The 19,603-nt window shown below is 45.1% G+C and overlaps 1 protein-coding gene across 1 annotated transcript; it reads right to left on the bottom strand.

Annotated features, from left to right (window-relative positions):
* Nucleotides 1-6,508: 6,508 nt before the first annotated feature.
* Nucleotides 6,509-9,430, bottom strand: LOC144100984 (ixochymostatin-like). The gene is made up of 2 exons (XM_077633943.1): nucleotides 9,273-9,430; nucleotides 6,509-8,152 (listed from the first exon to the last, which is right to left on the bottom strand). The coding sequence occupies exons 1-2, from the start codon at nucleotides 9,346-9,348 to the stop codon at nucleotides 7,950-7,952; spliced, it is 279 nt and encodes a 92-aa protein (XP_077490069.1). The 5' UTR covers nucleotides 9,349-9,430; the 3' UTR covers nucleotides 6,509-7,949.
* Nucleotides 9,431-19,603: the final 10,173 nt, after the last annotated feature.

Raw genomic sequence — 19,603 nt, 5'->3', positions numbered from 1 at the left:
CATTCCGGTATTATATCGCACCCCCCCCCCCCTCTTTTTTTCTTCTCAAGCCACAACCAGAGGGCATCCCGACGCATTTTTATGGCCTTCGTGCATGCCTGCTTGTGTTTTAGAAAGGCAAACCCGTTTTGAGGCGCCTCTTCCGCTAACATCCGTGCAGTCTGTCCGCCAGAGACCGGTCCTGGCTTGCTTGTTTCTGTACGTCTATATCTGCAATGCGCGACACACAACTCTCGCCTCTGCTAGCCATAGGGGAAAGCACGGACGAAACCTGGTTTCGTCTGCGCAAGACAAATTGCTAGCTCTATGGTACAGATGGGGAACCTGTTACCGTAACGCACAGACGGGTGGTTATGTCAGTCAGGTCTCAAACTAGATAATCTAGCTGCTATTAGGCTAGCATGGTGGACAGAGAGCCCCCATTTATCCCGTCTCCTGGTTAGAAAATGTTTGACATTCACAAGAAAACGAGAAGTCACAGCGGGAAGCATACAGAACACCAGACATACTAGTACATCACAAACATACTAGTACAGCACAAAATGGATCACTAGCTAAACCTGACAATTATACACGGTGAGTTTGGAGATGCAAATCCCGTCTCCTGATCTCTTTCTAGTCACGCTGTTAAAGACCTGAGTAGGTGTACTAGACGCTAAGAAACAAGGTGTATGCAAAGAAGGATGAATAGCTGGTCAAGCTAGCCCTCGTTCAAGTACCCAATATCACACAGGTTAGAGCTTGGGATTGTGCCTGCGCCGTAGATTATGAGTTCCAATTGTTATGCAAAAAAAAGTATACATAGGTGAAAACGGTCGATGCATTGACAACCGTCTGCGTGAAAACCTGAATTTATTCTCGGAATTAAGCTCTTTCGATCTGAATGATCACTACCGCGATTTCGGACGAAAGGGCTAGAAAAAGCTAGAAAACGGCCTTGAAAGTACATTGTGCAAGTGAGTGTAACATGACTCTGATGATAAAATGTGTGTTCTTAATGAAGATTTATTTCCTAGGCAGCGCTCCCATGTGTTGTCCTCTAATCGTTCTTTCGTCAATTTAGCGCTGTACCACCCACAATGAGTCTGTGCAGAATAATTTCGAAAGTTTTCGTGCCCTATGTCCTGAAGAATAGGCTATACGGCACACCCCTAGTGGAGCACTCTGCAATAATTGAGGCCCTATCCATTTTTATTAGCAATTTCTCAGTTCTTTTGCTTTTTATCTCCGTCTAGATGCCGCTGCAGTGCCCGTGATCAAACCCGCGAATTCATGCTCATAGGCCGAACACCGTTAAAATTGAGCTAATGAAAGAAAAAAGACAGCATACGGCTGTCGAAAGTGGCTGACAAAACGATATACTTTTAAAATCAGCACACCAGTAGCGTTGTCATAATTTATGTACGCTCCAATTTATGTTCCTGCCTTAATGCAAGCTTTGTACAGGAGTACATATTGCGCATTCGGCAGCTGAGAAGCATATTCGAATGAACTCCATCGCAAATAATATTAGTACATCAAAAGCATGTTCCCAATGAACCGAGAGCAGAAGTATTATCTTTTTGTTGAAAGCTCATTGAAATCATCGAACGAAGGGAAGTGCGTAGAGAAATTACGCACACCAGGGAAGGAATGAATGGTTAAAAACGGGTGCTCATCTCTGTCTCTTCACTGCGCCCTTACAAAAATGGTCTATATAAAGTCTGTAGACTTCTTAAAGACTCTATTGCCTTCCTATAGATATTTCTTTTTGTCTATTCGCCTTATATAGACTGTCTACAGACAAAAGTTTGGATTTGTGGGGTTTAACGTCCCAAAGCAACTCAGGCTATGGGGGACGCCGTAGTGAAGGGCTCCGGAGATTTCGACCACTTGGGGTTATTTAACGTGCACTGTCATCGCACAGCACACGGGCCTCTAGAATTTCGGCTTCATACAAATTCCGCCTCGGCCGCCGGGATCGAACCCGCGTCTTTCGGGCCAGCAGCCGAGCGCCATAACCACTGAGCCACCGCGGCGGCTATATATAGAGAAAAGTATACTAAATGTGAGTGGCCATAAATCTATATATTGTCCATAGACTGTCTATAAATTTTGTTTTGTTTATGGTTTGTGGGGGTTCAACGTCCCAAAGCGACTCAGGCTATGAGAGACGCCGTAGTGAAGGGCACCAGGAATTTCGACCACCTGGGGTTCTTTAACGTGCACAGACATCGCACAGTACACGGGCCTCTAGAATTTTGCCTCCATCGAAATTCCACCTCCGCGGCCTATAAATTTTGTATTGCCTACAGACTGTTCTCTAGGTTTTGTCCTTACACTTCATAGACAGAAATCTATGGACAGTCTATAGACTGTCTAAAAATTTTTGTAAGGCTGGGGTGTCTTTAAGGAAAGGTGAGCGTGTCGATGCATGAATTCCTGCATGTATTTGAAGCAATGAAGCAAATACTTGAGTCTTTGAAGAAAGGTACTCGCCCTGCTCCAAGGCTGACTGTCTCCGAGGCAAACTACCAAGGAGAGCACGTGTCGTTACGTAAGGTGTACTCACTTCCCGTGAAGAAATGTGGTGGCCCTGATCAGCTTTCACACCGACACGTGTAGGAGAGTAAGAGCCAGCCTAGCGCCGGTTAATCAAGAGGATAGATCACGTACGCACACGAAAGCTTGATCGATGAGCACGGCCGCAACCAGTTTGTAGTATATTACCTGCCCTTGGTGTGCGGAGCCGCGCACCAGCAACGGGAAATGTAGTTTCGACTACCTTGGCGCTTGTAGGCGTAGATTCCAGCTTTCCAGGTTAGAAACAGCGTCAATACCTGCAGCGTATTGCCGCGTGCCTAACTAACACCGCGCGGCATCCGCGCTAACCCAATCAAAAGCAGCACAGGCAGCCAACCAAAACAGCACAATAGAAATCGGCCCAATATTTTCAATATCGGGCCGATTTCTATTGTGCTACAAAGAACCATAGTAAAACCATCAAGTTCCAATATTGGAAATGTATTGGCAAAGACCGGTCCGGCAAGGGACCGGAGTGAAACCATCCATTTCCAATACTGGAGGGCCGATTACCTGCGCTCGCTGCTTGGGGTAACAACGACGAAGTGGCCGTTGACGCATCAGCAGTGCTCGGGCTTGGGCCTGTGGCTCTCTGATCAGAACAGGCCTCATTCTGGGCTTCATTCATACGTCTGCCTCCACGGCTCCTTGGGTCGTGACAATATATATAAGCGCAGGCATGCAGTTACAACGATTCTTTCTGAGTGCTCTAGAGTTATCGTGCTATGTTAAAGAGGCAGAGACAGAAACTTTCTGATGCAAATAAACGATATTGTTACCCGCTGACAACGAAGCGGCTATCGGTGCACTTGAAGATGACGACGCTGATAGTGTGTGGGTGAGCGTTCTGAAAGCCTCAGAGCACTCAATACGCAAACATAATACTCTGAACTCAAGAAAATACAGACTTTAAATCCACACTCATATGTCCTCCAGGACACTCTGGACAATCCAGGACACTCACGCCACTGCCCGCGCGCTGTAATCCCGGGTCCCCCAACGTTCGCATGAACATAATTATTCTGAGCCACTATTAAGCTGCAGGGATTTACTCCAACATTAGAGGTTAACGAGGAAAGTACACCCCGAAACGCGCAAGAATCTAAACAGGGAGCAAAGGTTCCTTTTAAGGAAATTGCAATCCAATGCTTATATAAATCCTCTGAAATTCAGCTACATGCTTCCAAATTCATACGGCGCGCACTGCGCCTTCTGTGGTGAAGTGGTTGGCTTATACCATATTGTATGAGCATGCCAGAAAAACCCAGTTATAGCAATAATCAATAACCCAACAACTGAGGGTTCGATCCCGGCCGCGGCGGTCGAATTTCGATGGAGGCAAAATTCCAGAGGCCCGCGTACTGTGCGATGTCAGTGCCCGTTAAGGATCCCCACGTGGTCGAAATTTCCGCAGCCCTTCACTGTATACGGCGTCCCTCATAGCCTGAGAAGCTTTGGGACATTAAAACCCCATAAACCAAACCAAGCCAACAACTAACGACAGGGAGGCGGCGCTGTCCAGCTCACATTCGGAGGACCAGCTTTCGCTAATGAACCAGGCAAGAGCGGCGGCAAAAGCCATTGGGCTTCTGGAATGAGCCCTTCGTGCCTGGCTGCCCACCTCTTGTCGTCCAATTTCCACAGGCATAGCCTCCTTGGCCATTGGTGTGAGACCATGACACCTGGCGATAGGAAGCTCAAACAACGTCTTCGATGTTTCACTTGAACGCCACAAGGTAGCATTCCTATTCCTCGTCGCAGATTTTGCCTTGATGTTAACGCATCCGGAACCCTATATTATTCAGCAATTCGGGGCAACAGCTCGGGTGTGATGTTAAAAAAGAAGGACACCTTTACAAAACGGTGTCGCTCGGTTTTCATTCATTGTGTTGTCAATAACTAAAATAAAAATTGGCTTCGACGAAATGAAAGGCTCAGTAAATGTCCCATGGCTCGGTGGGCGCCTCAACCGCGCCGTCAGGTAAGGGAAGGAGATGTGAGTTAAAGAATTAAGAGAGATAGAGGTGCCGTAGGAGGACTCCGGATTAATTTCGACCACCTGGGGATGCTTAACGTGCACTGACATCTCAGAGTACATCAGCACTTCTCGTGAGCACTTGTGAGCATGAGTGTGAGAGAATTTGAGAGGAAGAAAGAGGGTGTGTCAGTCGTCAGCATGCAGGGTCCCAGCATGCTGACGAGGGGCTTATCAAGAGCACTGATAAACCCCTGCTTGTCAGTTCGGTGCGTGCCTGTTTTCTTGGAACCTGACGATAAGAAGGTCAAGCAATGCCTTTGATGTTTCACTTGAACGCCGCAAGGTAGCGGTGCTGTTTCTCTTCGCATTTAAACGAGCAAAAATGTGCGTGTTTTCCAAAGCCGATTAATTACACATCTCAGGTAAATATCCGCGAAATCAACGTGACGCTTGCACCAAATGCTGGGATATATATGAATCTGTGTTTCCATAGAGCGTTTGATAAGTTTCCATCAGCTTTGAATTCAGGCGCTGATTCGGTGCATTTGCTCTGCGACTGACAAATGGGGAGCTTCCTGACGTACGTTGCGCCAAGAGTGGTCAAGTGGCAGCAGCCGTTGGAAGTAGGTGCGCCGAAAATAATAATAATAATTGGTTTTTTGGGAAGAAAATGGAGCAGTATCTGTCTCATACATCGGCGGACACCTGAACCGCGCCGTAACAGACGCTACCACTATTGGAGTGAAAGCTTCAAAAGCTCTACGCTAGGTAGTGCCGCCCTTCGCGTGGCACTAAATTTGACCTTCACCAAGTTAGAGGTCATGCATGGCTATAAGTCGCCCCACAGCTAAGCCCTTCAGCCTAACTTTTTGGACCATCATGGTGTCGCACCACATGGTCAAGACCTTTGGCCTTACGATGATTTTTAACCTTTGGGTGACCTTTCACTCTTGTGTTAGGGAAAAGGGAAGGGGTCATGTGATTAGTCACGTAGATGACGTCACGTAACCATTGCTGCGAAGGTTTCGCTGAATAACATGTTTAACTATGCTAACCCTCTGCCATCTTTTTGTACCGAGTGTTCCGCACGTTGCTAAAGCGAAGAACTCTGCGTGCGCCTGTGACCGAATTTGTTAGTTATGCGCAGCATGCGAAAACACTAACCGAAAATCCCACACCGACATCAGCGACTGCGCCGGATTTCTCCGCTTAGACACACCATGGGAAACAGCCGCCGCGCATTTTTTTTTAGCACGCACTAAAGCCGCCTTCGGCTTGGCAGAGATAAATTTTCCCCACAGGAATTCATAATCATAAGTTTTTGTTCCCTCTGCGCCAAAGACGGAAAAAGAAGAATCACAGAGTTCCTTGAGTTCACATGTGGATGCCGGCATTAGAGAGCTGTTGTTTTCGCATGACAGATACACGAAGTATGAGCGTATATTAAAGAAACGTGAAGCGTCATCATGTAGCCGCATTAGCAAGCTGAAATAAAATACGCTTGAAGAGCCACTGCAGATATCCTGGCTCTTACCTTTGGATAACAAAATAATAAAGAAAAAGCACGTGGTTCTCACGGCTCACAATACTGAAATTGCCAAGCCGGTCGCCTTTAGACATTGCCTAAATAAACGTATTTTTCTGCAAGATAGGAGCATGAACTAGCCTTGTGAGCTCCTAAGAAGCTAGGAAACAACATGTCGCCAATCCTTGTCGATCTGATTAGGCAGTGGTTCGACGGATACTGGTGCAACTGAGCCGCTAAATTTCCTGAGTAAGGGCTGATGTAAATTTCGTGCCTTTATCAGATAAAACGACTGCAGGGGCACCGTGATGGAGGAAAATGCAGTAGATCAAAAAATAAACAATTTCAGCACCGGTGCCGCAAGGAAAAGTTGATCGAGTGCATCTTGAAACCGCGCAAAAAAAAGACAAAGGACGAGGAAAAAACCAACAGGACAGAGCGCGGAACTTCAACTAGTTTATTACAACAGTGCGTCACATTTATACAATCATCGTAATCATGTGGTGACATGACAAACGATCATCACGTAACACTTGCGCGCAGGCGTGTAAGAGACATCATGCAATCTAGATGTGAATACTCTTTATCGGACAGGTTAACCGAGGTTTTGCTGACACACGAGCCGGATTCCTTCTTGATACAGTAGGCCTCATACATTTCTCTGCTTAGTTTAGACGCGAACTTGTTGAGGATAGTGGTATCGCGGAACAGAGGCGTGCAACCACGGCAGTGGCGACAATGGTCGGCCACATGCCCTCCCCCCGCCAATGCAAAGTTGATAGTGGGGCAAGAAGGTATCGTATGCAGTCTGCTCATATTTGAATTCGTTACATTTTTTTTTGTTTGGAGCTACACCTCCAAGCACCACGGTTATGGAATATCACCGCCAAACGATAACTGTTAATCCGGCTTGATGGCATTCATGAATACCGCTGATGTAACGCACACAATAGACCGTTTTATCAGGAATGTCGTCTGGAATCCTCGCTTAATTCATGGCTTGTAGTGCACCGACAGCAGCCTTTGCAGAACTTCTACAAGTATTAAGCTGTGAACATAATTTTTTTACACTACAGTAAAAATTGTCCGCTTCATTTTGTTATGTTTTTATTCTTAAACGCACAACGTGTGAAAAACACAGCGAAAACTGACAAAAATGTAACAGTAGAAAAACTTGTTAAAACGAAGTCAGAATCAAAGGTTTCAAGGAACCCCGCGTAGTCAGGAATATTCAAGGCGAAAAGTCATCAAGCGCTGACTTATTGTGCTTAATAAAAAAAACAATTAAAAGGCGTTTCGGATTCGCTGCAGTAGCCTTCTTCCCAACCATGTCAGGAACACGACTCCTGGAGCAGGGCCGTAACGTTTATGTGATTAATAAGCATTGTCCTCCGCTTGATGAGCTCTAGCCCCACAACGAAGAGAGAATAACATCGTATATTAAGCAGTACGTCTTCCAGCAATAATAATAATAATAATAATTAGTTTTTCGGGAAAGGAAATGGCACAGTATCTGCCTCATATATCGTTGGACACCTGAACCGCGCCGTAAGGGAAGGGATGAAGAGGGGAGTGAAAGAAGAAAGGAAGAAAGAGACGCCGTAGTGGAGGGCACCGTGATAATTCCCACCACCTGAGGATCTTTAACGTGCACTGACATCGCACAGCACACGGGCGCCTTAGCGTTAGCAATGCAACGCTATTTTTTCAACAGTACTGTGTTTATTAACTTGTAGGATGGGAGGGTGAGGGCAGGTAGGGTCACTGACATGTCGTCGAACAGAACAAGTGGGCAGGAACAAGGGATCCGGGGACGGATGGCACGATATTATAAGGTACGTTCGATGGTCTTGGCGCACGCAGGCCTGTGTGCCGTCCTTAGATTCATGGACACTGGTTTCTGGGCACGCATGCACCCCGGCTGTTCCTGAAGAACCCCGTGGAGCAGAAGCAACCGGTGACACAGTCGTACGTGCAAGCGGGTCCAATTGTGGGCTTCTTGCAGGTGGTCTCGGCACAGCTGCTGCTCTGGCATTGCTTCAGCTCCTCATTGCGGCCGCATTTCTTTGGACCCCCCAAGTCCAGGTCTGTCGGGACAAAGAGGCGGGACTTATGTAAGCCTAACTAACATTCAGAGAGCGAAAACAAATCGTGAACATTCAAGAGTGCTCGCTCTTCCCCGGAGTGAATAAATGCCGTGATTTTTGTATCGCCATTTGCTATACAAACACCTGCCTTTTTTTCCGTGGGAATAATCTACGGCCGAGATTGTCCACGAAGTCGAGATACCTCGTTCACGGGGTCGTCATTCTTTTCATTGAAAACGCTGCACACCATGATCAAACTCATTGGTTACACAGGGAGTGCAACCACCTCAAAGGCCAGTCACCTGCATTCCAGATCACTCTCATATTTGCACTCCTGTAAATGAACATTGTTTTGCAATCAGTGGTGTAGTTATTCTCCTTTTTCTTGCACGGTCACTTCAGTTCAAAACCTTTGTCTGACACGGTCACTTCAGCGGGTTGGGAAGCTTGAGTGATTACGCTAGTTTTGTTGCGCAAGGAATTTGTAGTTGTCCATCATACATTTTACATGGCACATACTAAATGAAAGCCACTTCTTAGCGCTCAATTACTCAATCATTTAATCTGCTTTATGGGCAAGGGACTATTTTCGCCTGCAAAAAATACTACAAGTTATGTGTTTAACTCTCTAATCCTCATTTTCTAATATGGTGCTCCACACCCACACTGAGTAGTACAGAAAGTGTTTCGACAGAATTGGCCAGTAATGCGCTTCTGAAAACTAAATTACGTTACTATTGCTTCACTGACTACAAAGCCCCTAGCATCTTGTCTGGGCAACAAAACGCATGCGTGAGTAAAAGCCTCGGTGACTTAAGAAAAACAAAATGCGCGCTATGAACTACAATAAAATCATAGTACAAGGTCCGAACTCCTAAAAATTCCTATAGATTCAAAACAACCTTGAATTCACTCCAGTAACCTCAGGTTCTCTTTACGTATCGATTTTCTTTAATATGCTCATTCAACGGAATAATCTCTCAGATATGCCCGGAAAATACTCCTCTCGTGAAACTAGCGCGTGCGTCGCTTATAAGCACCTTTTCTTTATCTTGGCACTAAGCTTCCCGCAGCCACCTAAAGTCATGGCGAGGACATGACGAACACGGATGAGACGTACCTTTCTTAGCCTCTGCGACCATCACAGCCACCACGACAAGCGCAAGCAGCTGAATAGCGAGCGTCTTGAACCCCATGTTTGTAAGTTTGAGTGCACACGTGTCTTCCAAAACACCCGCTGTTCACTTCTCGGCAGAATTGTAGCCGAACGCCGAACCTTATATATGACGCCAGGTACGCAACGGCGGCTGCTTTCTTGTCAACACGCCAATGAGGCCACTACAGACCTCTCCGTTCGCACTCTCCCCCGACAGTAGTGCACAGCGTTGAGAAAGAAAGGGAGATGACGCGTGGCAATCAAGGACAAAAATGGAAATGGTGCTCTCCGGTTAAAAATAAAACACGCGTCCGCAGGCGCCGGTTGTCTGAATCAATAAACACGTAAAGATAGACACCTAGCGTCCTAAACCATGAACGCTGCGTACAAACGAACAACTCACTCGCTTTGCTCAATTATTACGCCACTATAATTTCAACATTAGCGGATACTGCACTGTTTTGCACTGTGCGAGGGTATATGGGAAGGCAAGCTGGCTTCTCGCAATTCCCGGCTTCCCATAGCCAGCGAAACACGGCTGCAATCGAAGTTGCGTTCAGCGACGTCCGCGACTTGTTGTTCAAGGACAAATCGTAAGACGTACGAAAGAATGCACTCCCACTTTATTCTTACTGCAGCTCTGTGGCGGACCGCGCGTGCGATTTATCGCCTCGATTAAGCCGGGAAGCGACCGGTTCTCCCCGCAGTGTTTGGAGCGACGCCGTGAATGTCGATGAGCGCTGACCCCCTTTCCCACGTGTGCATCAGGCGCCTGCTGTAAACAGGCTGCATTGCGATGTGCCGTCAGAAGTTTTCGCGACAAGAAGAATACAAACACGTTATTAATGGGCTTGTTTATTCCGCTCAGGGCACCTTATGATATGCTGGAATGTTGGTAAATAATTTCTCAAAGTTAACTATTATCCATGCGAAATCACTTGGGAGAGACGTTCCCTCAGTTCGGGTTCTCATTCGCGTGAGTGCGATTTTGTTTTATATAAAGGCATCCTTGCCCAGCGGACCATCAACAGAATGCAAAGTCGGCCGACCAAGAAGTTTGTTGCGTGTTAGGGACTTGAGGCACCCCTCTGGTTTCGGACGCGATTCTCTAAGCATCCTTGGCGCGCATAACATGGCATAAAACGACACACATAGCATAGCACATTATTTTGATTCTATCGTTTATTGTTCCCTGAAGAACCTGAAGGCTTTAAAAAAACGTCATGGGACACGGGACAGTATTTGTTTTCAAACAAGGAAAGAACGAAAGACTAAACCATATAAGAAAAAGCAAAACGCATGAAGTGTGAAATGCCGCCATTGAAAAGATATGCGTAATAATCGCAGCTTAGTACAGCGAACGCGAACTTTCATAAAACAAGCTGTGACAACAACACAAATATGATAACGCAAAATGGAAGAAAGTAACAAGCCCAGTAAGAAAATATGCGCTTCAGAAAACAATTAACATTTAGCCGGCAAAGGCCTATCATTGTAGGAGGTAAAGGTTGGGGCTATGTAATGTGTATAACGTAACGAACCTTAGATAAAAAGTGACGCATCGTTACATAACATACAATAAAATATAAAATGTTTACATTATTACAGATAAGCTGCAGCCGTCCCGGGTATTGTCATTTCAAGAGGCCTCTGCGGGACCGCACAATATTTTTGTTATAGAAATATTTACCAGTCGTGTTTCTTGAAATAAATTTCGTGACTATTACGTTTCCCATTTTATACCAGTGGCAAGTGCCTCCTGAGATATCAGTGCTGGCGACGAAAAAGCAATTATGTACAGCGGCTGTGGTAGCCAAAAAGAGGCTGACCTATCCCCAAGAAACTAAACAACAGAACAGTAAAGAGCTGGTTACAAAATACGGCATAAGCTGATCTTCTGCACAACCTAGGTGGCTCGCAATTGCTCGCTGGCACGAGCAATAACACAGTGAAGATTATGCGCCAGCGTTGTGACAGTGTCTCATAACATATATATTTAGAGCATACAACTAATATCTGTAGGCTGTACTTATATATATGTGAAGCCATACTTCACAGGTCAGTTAACAGCATTGCAATCAGAAGCTTATCAGCAGTTTATAATTGGTAGCGAGGCGCTGGAATTGGTTAGCGAAATGTCTAATTAGGGCAGGTAGTGACTGCAGATCGGGATCACGATAGGGAAGTAACTAGAAGACTAAGACTGGGGTGGAGGACATTCGACCGGTTCTTTCAGATCATGAATGGCCGTTTACCAATATCCCTCAAGAGAAAAGTGTACAACAGCTGTACCTTACCGGTACTCACCTACGGGGCAGAAACGTGGAGGCTAAAGAAAAGAGTTCAGCTTAAGTTAAGGACAACGCAGCGAGCCATGGAAAGAAAAATGACAGGTGCAACGTTGAGTCCGGAAGCGGGCGGAGTGGGTGAGGGAACAAACGCGGGTTAATGACATCCTAGTCGGAATGAAGAGGAAGAAATGGGCTTGGGCAGGGCATGTAATGCGAAGGCAAGATAACCGCTGGTCCTTAAGGGTAACGGAGCGGATTCCAAGAGAAGGCAAGCGTAGCAGGGGGCGGCAGAAAATCAGGTGGGAGGGTGATATTAGGTAGTTTGCGGGTGTAAGGTGGCCGCAGCTGGCACAGGGCAGGGTTAATGGAGATACATGGCCTTTGTCTTGCAGTAGAAGTAGTCAAGCTGTTGATGATGATAATAAAAACTCATGAGACTATAAATGACGTTTGAATTATTATAAAACAAAGAAAGCGCTTGACGAAAAACCAAAAGCCACCATAGTACACAATTCGTATTTCTGAAATATTAAATTCGGCTTCGGGCACAGAGCCTCCTCCTGAGAAGCTTTTTTATTCTCTGCATTTGTCGTCTATCGCCTGGACTGGCACTAGATTTTTATATGTTCTTCTCATTTTATGGCTAAGTACCTGACAAATGATCCGCTCATTCTGGGACAGCCGCAAATGCTTGTCCGAATATGGTAGAGTGATAGCGGCAGCATCAAAAGGCTCATCTTGTGATTTCATGCAACTGAACGGTTATTATGGGGCCCACTTTTTTTAAAAATCTCCGCTTACACCATACACGTCTCCACACAAGTTTTTGGAAGACGAAAATTTTGAAAAAGCTTAAGTTCCTGGGCTTATGTATAAGCATCCGGCATGAACTGAAGGGTGCGCTTTGTAATTCCTTCCTCGACCGCATAATGCAAACCCTCTAAGCTTGGCGCCAAGCCGTAGGCAGTGAAGCAATTCATTTTTTTCGAGGTACCGGTGTTCTGAAAACTTTTCTCGGCACATGTGCGAAAAAGTGGCGAGCGCGAAATTTTTTATTTTCTTGAAAAATTTTTCCTCTGTGCTAGAGATGTTAAGAACGCGAATTTCTTGCACAAACTATAGAGAAAAGTACGCAAACACATCACCATTTCTTCAAGCTCGACCAGTGAATTCATCTACTCGATGCACTAAACATCACTTGAAACACTGATCAAACATTTCATTGTCTTTATTTTCTCTTGGACAGAGAAGGAGACAGGACTAAAAGCTCGTAAGCTTGACAGAGGTCCTGCCCCCTTTATCAACTTGGCAGTACAGTACACAGGCAGAGATTTTCAATTTTCCAAATAAACACTGAAACAAAATAACAAAACACTGTAAAAAAGCAGCGCTATGCATTGCAGCACAAACATAGGTATTAGAAAAACAAATAACTGGTCATAGGGAAACGAAAAAAAAATAACAGGTATATGTTTAAACTGAGTGCAATATTACGTAATCTTGCTAAGAAAAAATCGCTTAATAACATCACTTGAATGCTGAAAGGGGTCAAACAATTCTTTGTTCAATTTATTTAATAATACTGGAACAGTATAAGAAAGAAACTGCTCGGTATAATATGCCCTAGGCGTCGGCACTAACCAAATTTCTTTATGTCTAGTCTGCAGGATATTCGTGTTTTTCTCACGTTTTGGCAGCACCTAAAACGCCTAGCACCTAAAGTTTCAAAGATACTCATCTATAAAATGCTTTCATACGCCATAAATGGAAGATCGAAAGTGAGAGAACTCGAAGTGTTCTAAATAATAATTCTTCAGCTGAAGTAAACTATCAAATATCTCTATTGGATTATTCTTGTGGCAGTGATGAGGATATTAACCGAACCCAAGAGTATTTCCAGACAAGCATGTATTTAGTGCAGAAGTCGCAACAGCAATGGAAAGTTTAAAAAATGCGATTTAAATACCCACACATTGGTGAGCTTTGGCAACTTCCATCACACGACCTGCTATCATATCTTTATTCTCTCTTTTCATCTCAGTGCGCAAAAGCAGGACAGAATAACTTGGTCCCGGGCGCCATCACTGCGTTTTCCTTTATTGTAAATCTCTCATAGGACGCACGAACAAAGTTTAAAATTGGTTGCATTTCTTCTTTGCCCATAACTATTTCTAAAGGTTAGCCCCCGTGCCCACCTTTCTCCCTGTTATCATGCTATCGTACAAGCGTATACTAGATAATCGCTCGTCTACCCAAAATGAACAAATTGTCCTTATCATTGCTTAAAGGGACACTGAGGAGAACTCTCATTTTTTTTTTGTTAGCAAAATCTGATAGTTCGGCATTTCATGACTTTGTTGCCGCTTGACCGGGCGCGAAAGGTGCAGTTATTTCAAAGAAATTTGGATTCGAAGATGAAAAAGTTTTTCCCGCCGCTCTGATTCAAACTCAGGGAACTCTTATGACGCCACGGCAACTCTTATGACGTCTCAGAACGGAGTGACGTGAACGTGACGTAAACGCAGACTCCGTGATTTCTGAGCGCTAGCGGTGCGGTGCACAAACATTCCTTTGCCAGCCTCAGAGATTCGTGGTTTCCATGAAGTAAGGAAAATTCCTCCAAGTCATCACGCTTGTACTTGCGAGATTGGCCTGTGACGGCGACACCTGTATTTTGGTTCTTGCTATTTTCTACATTACAAGAGCTTTGTTTTCAGTAAGAGTGGCGTTTTTGTGATCAGGAGCTGCTATTCTATCGATACAAGCCAACTTCAACTTCTCCTCAGTGTCCCTTTAAAGCATGCGCTTCATCAAAGGCATTCCAAGTAAGGTATGTTTTGTGCCACCCAGTTTATCATCGCGTCCCGATACTAAAATGTATTTTCTGCAACACGCAGACAATCTCCGTCGTAATGAAACTCTATTGGCATCACTCCAAGGTAGTCTTAAAGAATGCATTTCTATTTAAAGATATCGACGCGACTCCACTTATTTCCCTTTGTCCGAGGTAAACAACTTGAGAATTGTACCTATGCTAACGCAATCTCCGGCAGGGAGCATTATTGCGCAACTCATAGAGGTGCGTGATCTTAACTGCAACGCGCGAATGTAACAGAGGTTATGTTCCATATATGGAGCTGAATGAATTATTTAGCTAGGAGCACCATATAGCGTTGTGGACGCCTTTTTTCCAGGCCAGTTTGAAAACATTTAGGACGAGTGCCCTGTTATTCTTGCGTATTGTTTTTTCTTCTCTTTTCATAAAATAGCCGCCGCGGTGGCTAAGTGGTTATGGCGCTCAGCTGCTGGCCCGCAAGACGCGGGTTCGATCCCGGCCTCGGCGGTCGAATTTCGATGGAAGCGAAATTCTAGAGGCTCCTGTACTGTGCGATTTCAGTGCACGTTAAGGAACCCCAGGTGGTCGAAACTTCCGGAGCCCTTCACTACGATGTCTCTCATAGCCTGAGTCGCTTTGGGACGTTAATCCCCCATAAACCATAAACTTTTTCATACATACTCTAATGAATCGCTTAGTGAGATATATTTATGTAAAACTTGGTGCTGAGATGGCTGGTGACTCAAGCTTCCTTCTTTGTCGTGTCGTTCCTTCACCCTTTGGTCTTTCTTATAGCTTTACCCTCAAACAAAGAGATAGAAATGACCATGGTGATAGCGGGGATATGTGGATATCCTATATGAACATGTTAAGAGGTATAAATACCTGTATCGCGATGAAGTAAACAAGTATTTTGTCCTTACGGCTTTTTTCAGGTAAAAAAAATCTCAGCTCCGTGGGCTGCAGAGCACCAGACTCGTGTGTCTTTTTTTATGATTCTTGGGCAGCGACCACTGTGCACATTTTGCTGGTTACAGTGATTGTATGCTCTTACGTCATATACATTTAGCCAGCTAGTCTCAGTACAAAAGCTTAAGCTTTATGGTCGAATGGGATCATAATCTCCGAAGAGAGTCAAACGTTTATTCTAATCGTTTAATCATGTTTTCTTATGCGTTGAGTATGAACCTCTGATTTTAATACGTAAAACATTGATGACATCTCTTTGAGCAGGCTTCCTAACGTTACTAGCTTTGCGCGCCATATAACCGATATTTTTTTACGAAGGAGCTTTTTTCTATTCTGATACTTTGTTTCCCGAACGATTGTTATCAGTTTTTTCATACCGCTCCACTCGAGCATGACATGGCGTCCTTTTCTCTTCACAACCGAGTATTATTTTTCGTTCACATTAGAAAAAAATTTGGCACGCCTGACCAACAACCAAACTTACAAAAAGGGTCTATAGACAGTCTATAAACTTCTTATAGACTATATTGCCTTCCTATAGGTATTTGTTTGCCTATTCATAGTCTATGGACTGTTTATAGACAAAAGCCTACTAAAACTGTATGGCCATAAATCTATAGTCTATAGACTGTCTATAGGATTTGTTTTGCCTGTAGACTGTTCCCTAGGGCTTGTCTACAGAGAGTCGATAGACTTTTTAGAGAGGAGGAGGAGGAGGAAAATAGACTTTATAAAACAGAAGTGTATGGACAGTCTATAAACTATCTAAAGAAATATTTGTAGAGGCAGCTGGACGCGCAAAAAAAAATTGACTATTTGCAACCGATGACATTCCGCCAAACCATCCGCAAGGCTGGGATTGGGAAAGGCATGCCATTCTCGTTATTGGCGTTTTTGGGAACCGCACCGCTGCGAGTGGAGATTCTTTCGGACAAGTCATCAGTCACTTGTGCTAGTCTTTTCCTCCTGCAGGTGTATAAGTGTGTAAATAGATACAAAATATGCACTATCAAGTGTGAATTGATGCACCCTCATTATTAGTTCTGAGTTTTGTACCTCCATATTCGATGATTCGCGTAGCTGCCCAAGCAACCAGCCATCTGCGCTTACGTTCGACGTTCGGCAAATAAGTTTCTGTTCCATTTGATGCTGAAATACTTTGAATTTCTTTGGGCGCACAGAGGTTGCTGTTAACATGGCAAAGAAGTCGACATAGCGATCAATTTTCGTTAAAGTTGCCTAAACTGGCTTTAACTACTTACAGAAACTACATCTCACAGTAACGGAGCATCCGCCCCAACGTACTCATGTCCAACTATCTCAGAACAAAAATTTTGAAAATTGTACAATGGCGCAAAACTGTTATGTAAGCATTGAAGGTAATAGTCCAGTCTTGTTATAGGTAGCAAAATCTTTGTTTTAAAGTGTTCCCATCGATCGCATCGAACATTTAAGACTTCCATACATTACCAATGAGGAACGCTTTCTGACGATAGGAAAAATGGAAATTAAAATTTCGAGACTGCCGTCGGGTGATCCGCGCATATATTGATTGTTATAGCGAAATCTTACATTATACGAAAAAGTTGCGTCCACAGGCGGTTTCCCTCGAAGACATACTTTTGTACCGAATTGTTCGGTATGAGCGGCAAATGGCTTAATCAAGACGGCCCAAATGAGTCAAAAGTTTCAAAGCAGATACCCTGCATCAGGCAATTTAAAAAAGTTTCTGCAAGCAATGAAGAACACAGTAAGTTTCTGGGAAACCCTTAGAGGCAATCGCGTTACGCAGTGATTGCTCGCGCTCGAGGTTACGGCGGCACGTGTATTTGGCTCCACACGCACACACTCACACATGTTCGACTGCGCGCTCCATGCACACCTGACGGGATGTGGAGAGGGACGTGTGCCGCCACTTTTCGCGTCTTCCGCCGCCTTACTTTTACTTCTCGTTTTCTCGCTCCATCGATGGGTGAAGCGCCAAGGCCACACTTACTTAGCGTGTTTTTTATCACTTCGTTTTTAGTTCTTGCGCGCTCCGCTACCGCACGGCAGCGCGCTGATCGACGAGACAAGGGTGTGGAGCGTCAGGCACCCGTCAGCTTGAATGCGGTGCGCGTGCGTCATACACTATTGAGGGAGCTGAGAGACACAGCTGTGCCCTGTGACGTCACAGTTGCGCACGCGCGCCACGTTTGGGAGGAACCTATTTTCTCACCTATTGCCACAGGGTTTCAGATTCTTGCCCTGAATCGTATCACATGTTAGGCGCGCAAGCGCTGTTTTCTGAGAACGAGAACCGGCGTATTCAGCATGGTATGGCCGATGGCAAGCTATATAGAGTGCTAAGAGGGCGAGAGGGTGCAGCCAGCACTCGACGACTTCCTCTCAGCTCCACCTAAATCCTGCTTCACTCTATACAGCGTTTAAAGTCAAATGTGTGGGCGTAAGAAAGCTGCGTGACTGTCAAGATCATCCGCAATCGAATTGCGGCCTGTCGCTCTTGACGTGAGCCCTGCGCCTCAAAGATGATTCAACCGCAGTGGTGGCTTAGTGGTTTTAGCATCCGCCTCGCATGCGGGAGGTGCGGGGTTCGATCTCCAGTGCCGCCGGGCACCCACCTGTGATACAATGGCTGCAAGCTTTCCCCTGGTCTGGTGCACGGCTTCTTTAGGGTCAAATGCTTTGACCCTTTGACCCCACCTTGTGCAATGAAAACTACCTTGTGCCATGGTGCTCTTTGGCCAAAGCTGCCCTTGCGCCATAAAAACTCATCATCATCATCATCATCATCAAACAAAGTGATTAAAACACATAACTTATTTCATACTTCGCGCATATTACAGGAATTCTGTGAGAACGGACAGGAATTGCCTGCAGGCTTCACAGTATTCGCGCCAAATTCGCACAGTTTCGCAACGACGCGGTCTGGCACGTCAAATTTCAATGGGCAAAGATTTTTTTAAACAGCAGATACCTTTCAGCTGGTACGTCAGTCAGTGTTATAATAAAAAACAGGGAGGTAAAAACTGCCCCACGAGTGCTTTTTACCGTGGGATATAGAAAAAGGACTCAAACTATTGTTTACTTTTTTGAACTGAGCTACTAGCAAAGTATTATATTTAGAGTATTCGGTGTTGTTTATATGAGCATCCGACGGCTGCTATTTTAGTGTACGTAGTAGGGTCTAATACTTAATGTTTCCTGTAGGCTTTGAAAAACCCATATTAGCATATATTGGAATTATTCGCTCCGGCGACGTCCCTTCCCCTCCAACCAGAGAGACGATTCTGTGATCAACGCCACACTTTTTCCCCAGTGAGGCATTTAATTATATCGCACCAACATGGCGTAGAAAGCATCAGTAATCACGTTTGACACCACACCAAACCGTACCCAAAAAAAAAAAATCACGAACCATGAATGCAAATCATGCGGCAAAGTATGCCTTAGCGTTTCCCGAGGACGGAGTAGCCGATGCCGATGACGGCTTCAGTAATGGTGAGCGGATGGCGCGATTCAGTCTATCAATCACCGTACGGCACGCTGCACCATAGCTCCGCTCTCCCGATCCAATCCAGCACTCGGCACCCGTCGCCTCCTACGCTCTTCCCTCTCCCACTCGCCCTCTCCCTCTTTCGTTTTCGACTGAAAGAGAAACGGGGATTCCCCTCTTTACACTTTGCCTCGTGCCAAAAGAGGCTTTATACGCTCACTCCAAGGCCGGACACTTTTTTGCTATAATGGCCAATATTGACAACGAATTAAAATATTCCGTATTAGCTACAGGTAACATGTGAGATAGGAGGCCAAAATGCTAGTAAATGGCGCGAGAACACGGAGGGCGATTAACGTAGGACTGCAGGAGCAGGGCTACATTACATCGCCACTGAATATAATTGAAGAAAACGAAAAAAATTAGATAGAATAAACATTGTTGGCGGCCAACGTCAGGGGTCTGCTTTAGTTTATCCCCTATAGATTTACTGAGCCTTAATAAGATCATAAAACAATTGACTCTACTATATGATTAATAGGTGAAGTTCCGCAATCGACGTGTTCATTTTATGTCAAGTTTCCTGTTCGCCCGCTATAAATTTTAGCTGCTTTTGTAACATGCGCCCAGTCGTCTCCTATTTCCTATTCGCCGCGCCTTATAACAACATTTGTGATATGCCAAGTTCCTACCCTTTGTGCCC

This window comes from Amblyomma americanum, chromosome 8, assembly GCF_052857255.1.
Source record: "Amblyomma americanum isolate KBUSLIRL-KWMA chromosome 8, ASM5285725v1, whole genome shotgun sequence".
Lineage (NCBI taxonomy): Eukaryota > Metazoa > Arthropoda > Arachnida > Ixodida > Ixodidae > Amblyomma > Amblyomma americanum.
Note: the sequence above shows the minus strand (reverse complement) of the source record. Positions and strands in the feature narration are given on the sequence as shown.

Bases quoted from the DNA above. Each gene is read 5' to 3' on its own strand.
- LOC144100984 (XM_077633943.1), bottom strand. From the start codon at position 9,348: ATGGGGTTCAAGACGCTCGCTATTCAGCTGCTTGCGCTTGTCGTGGTG. The intron at 8,153-9,272 runs GTACGTCTCATC...TTGTCCCGACAG, and splicing joins GGTCGCAGAGGCTAAGAAAG to ACCTGGACTTGGGGGGTCCA.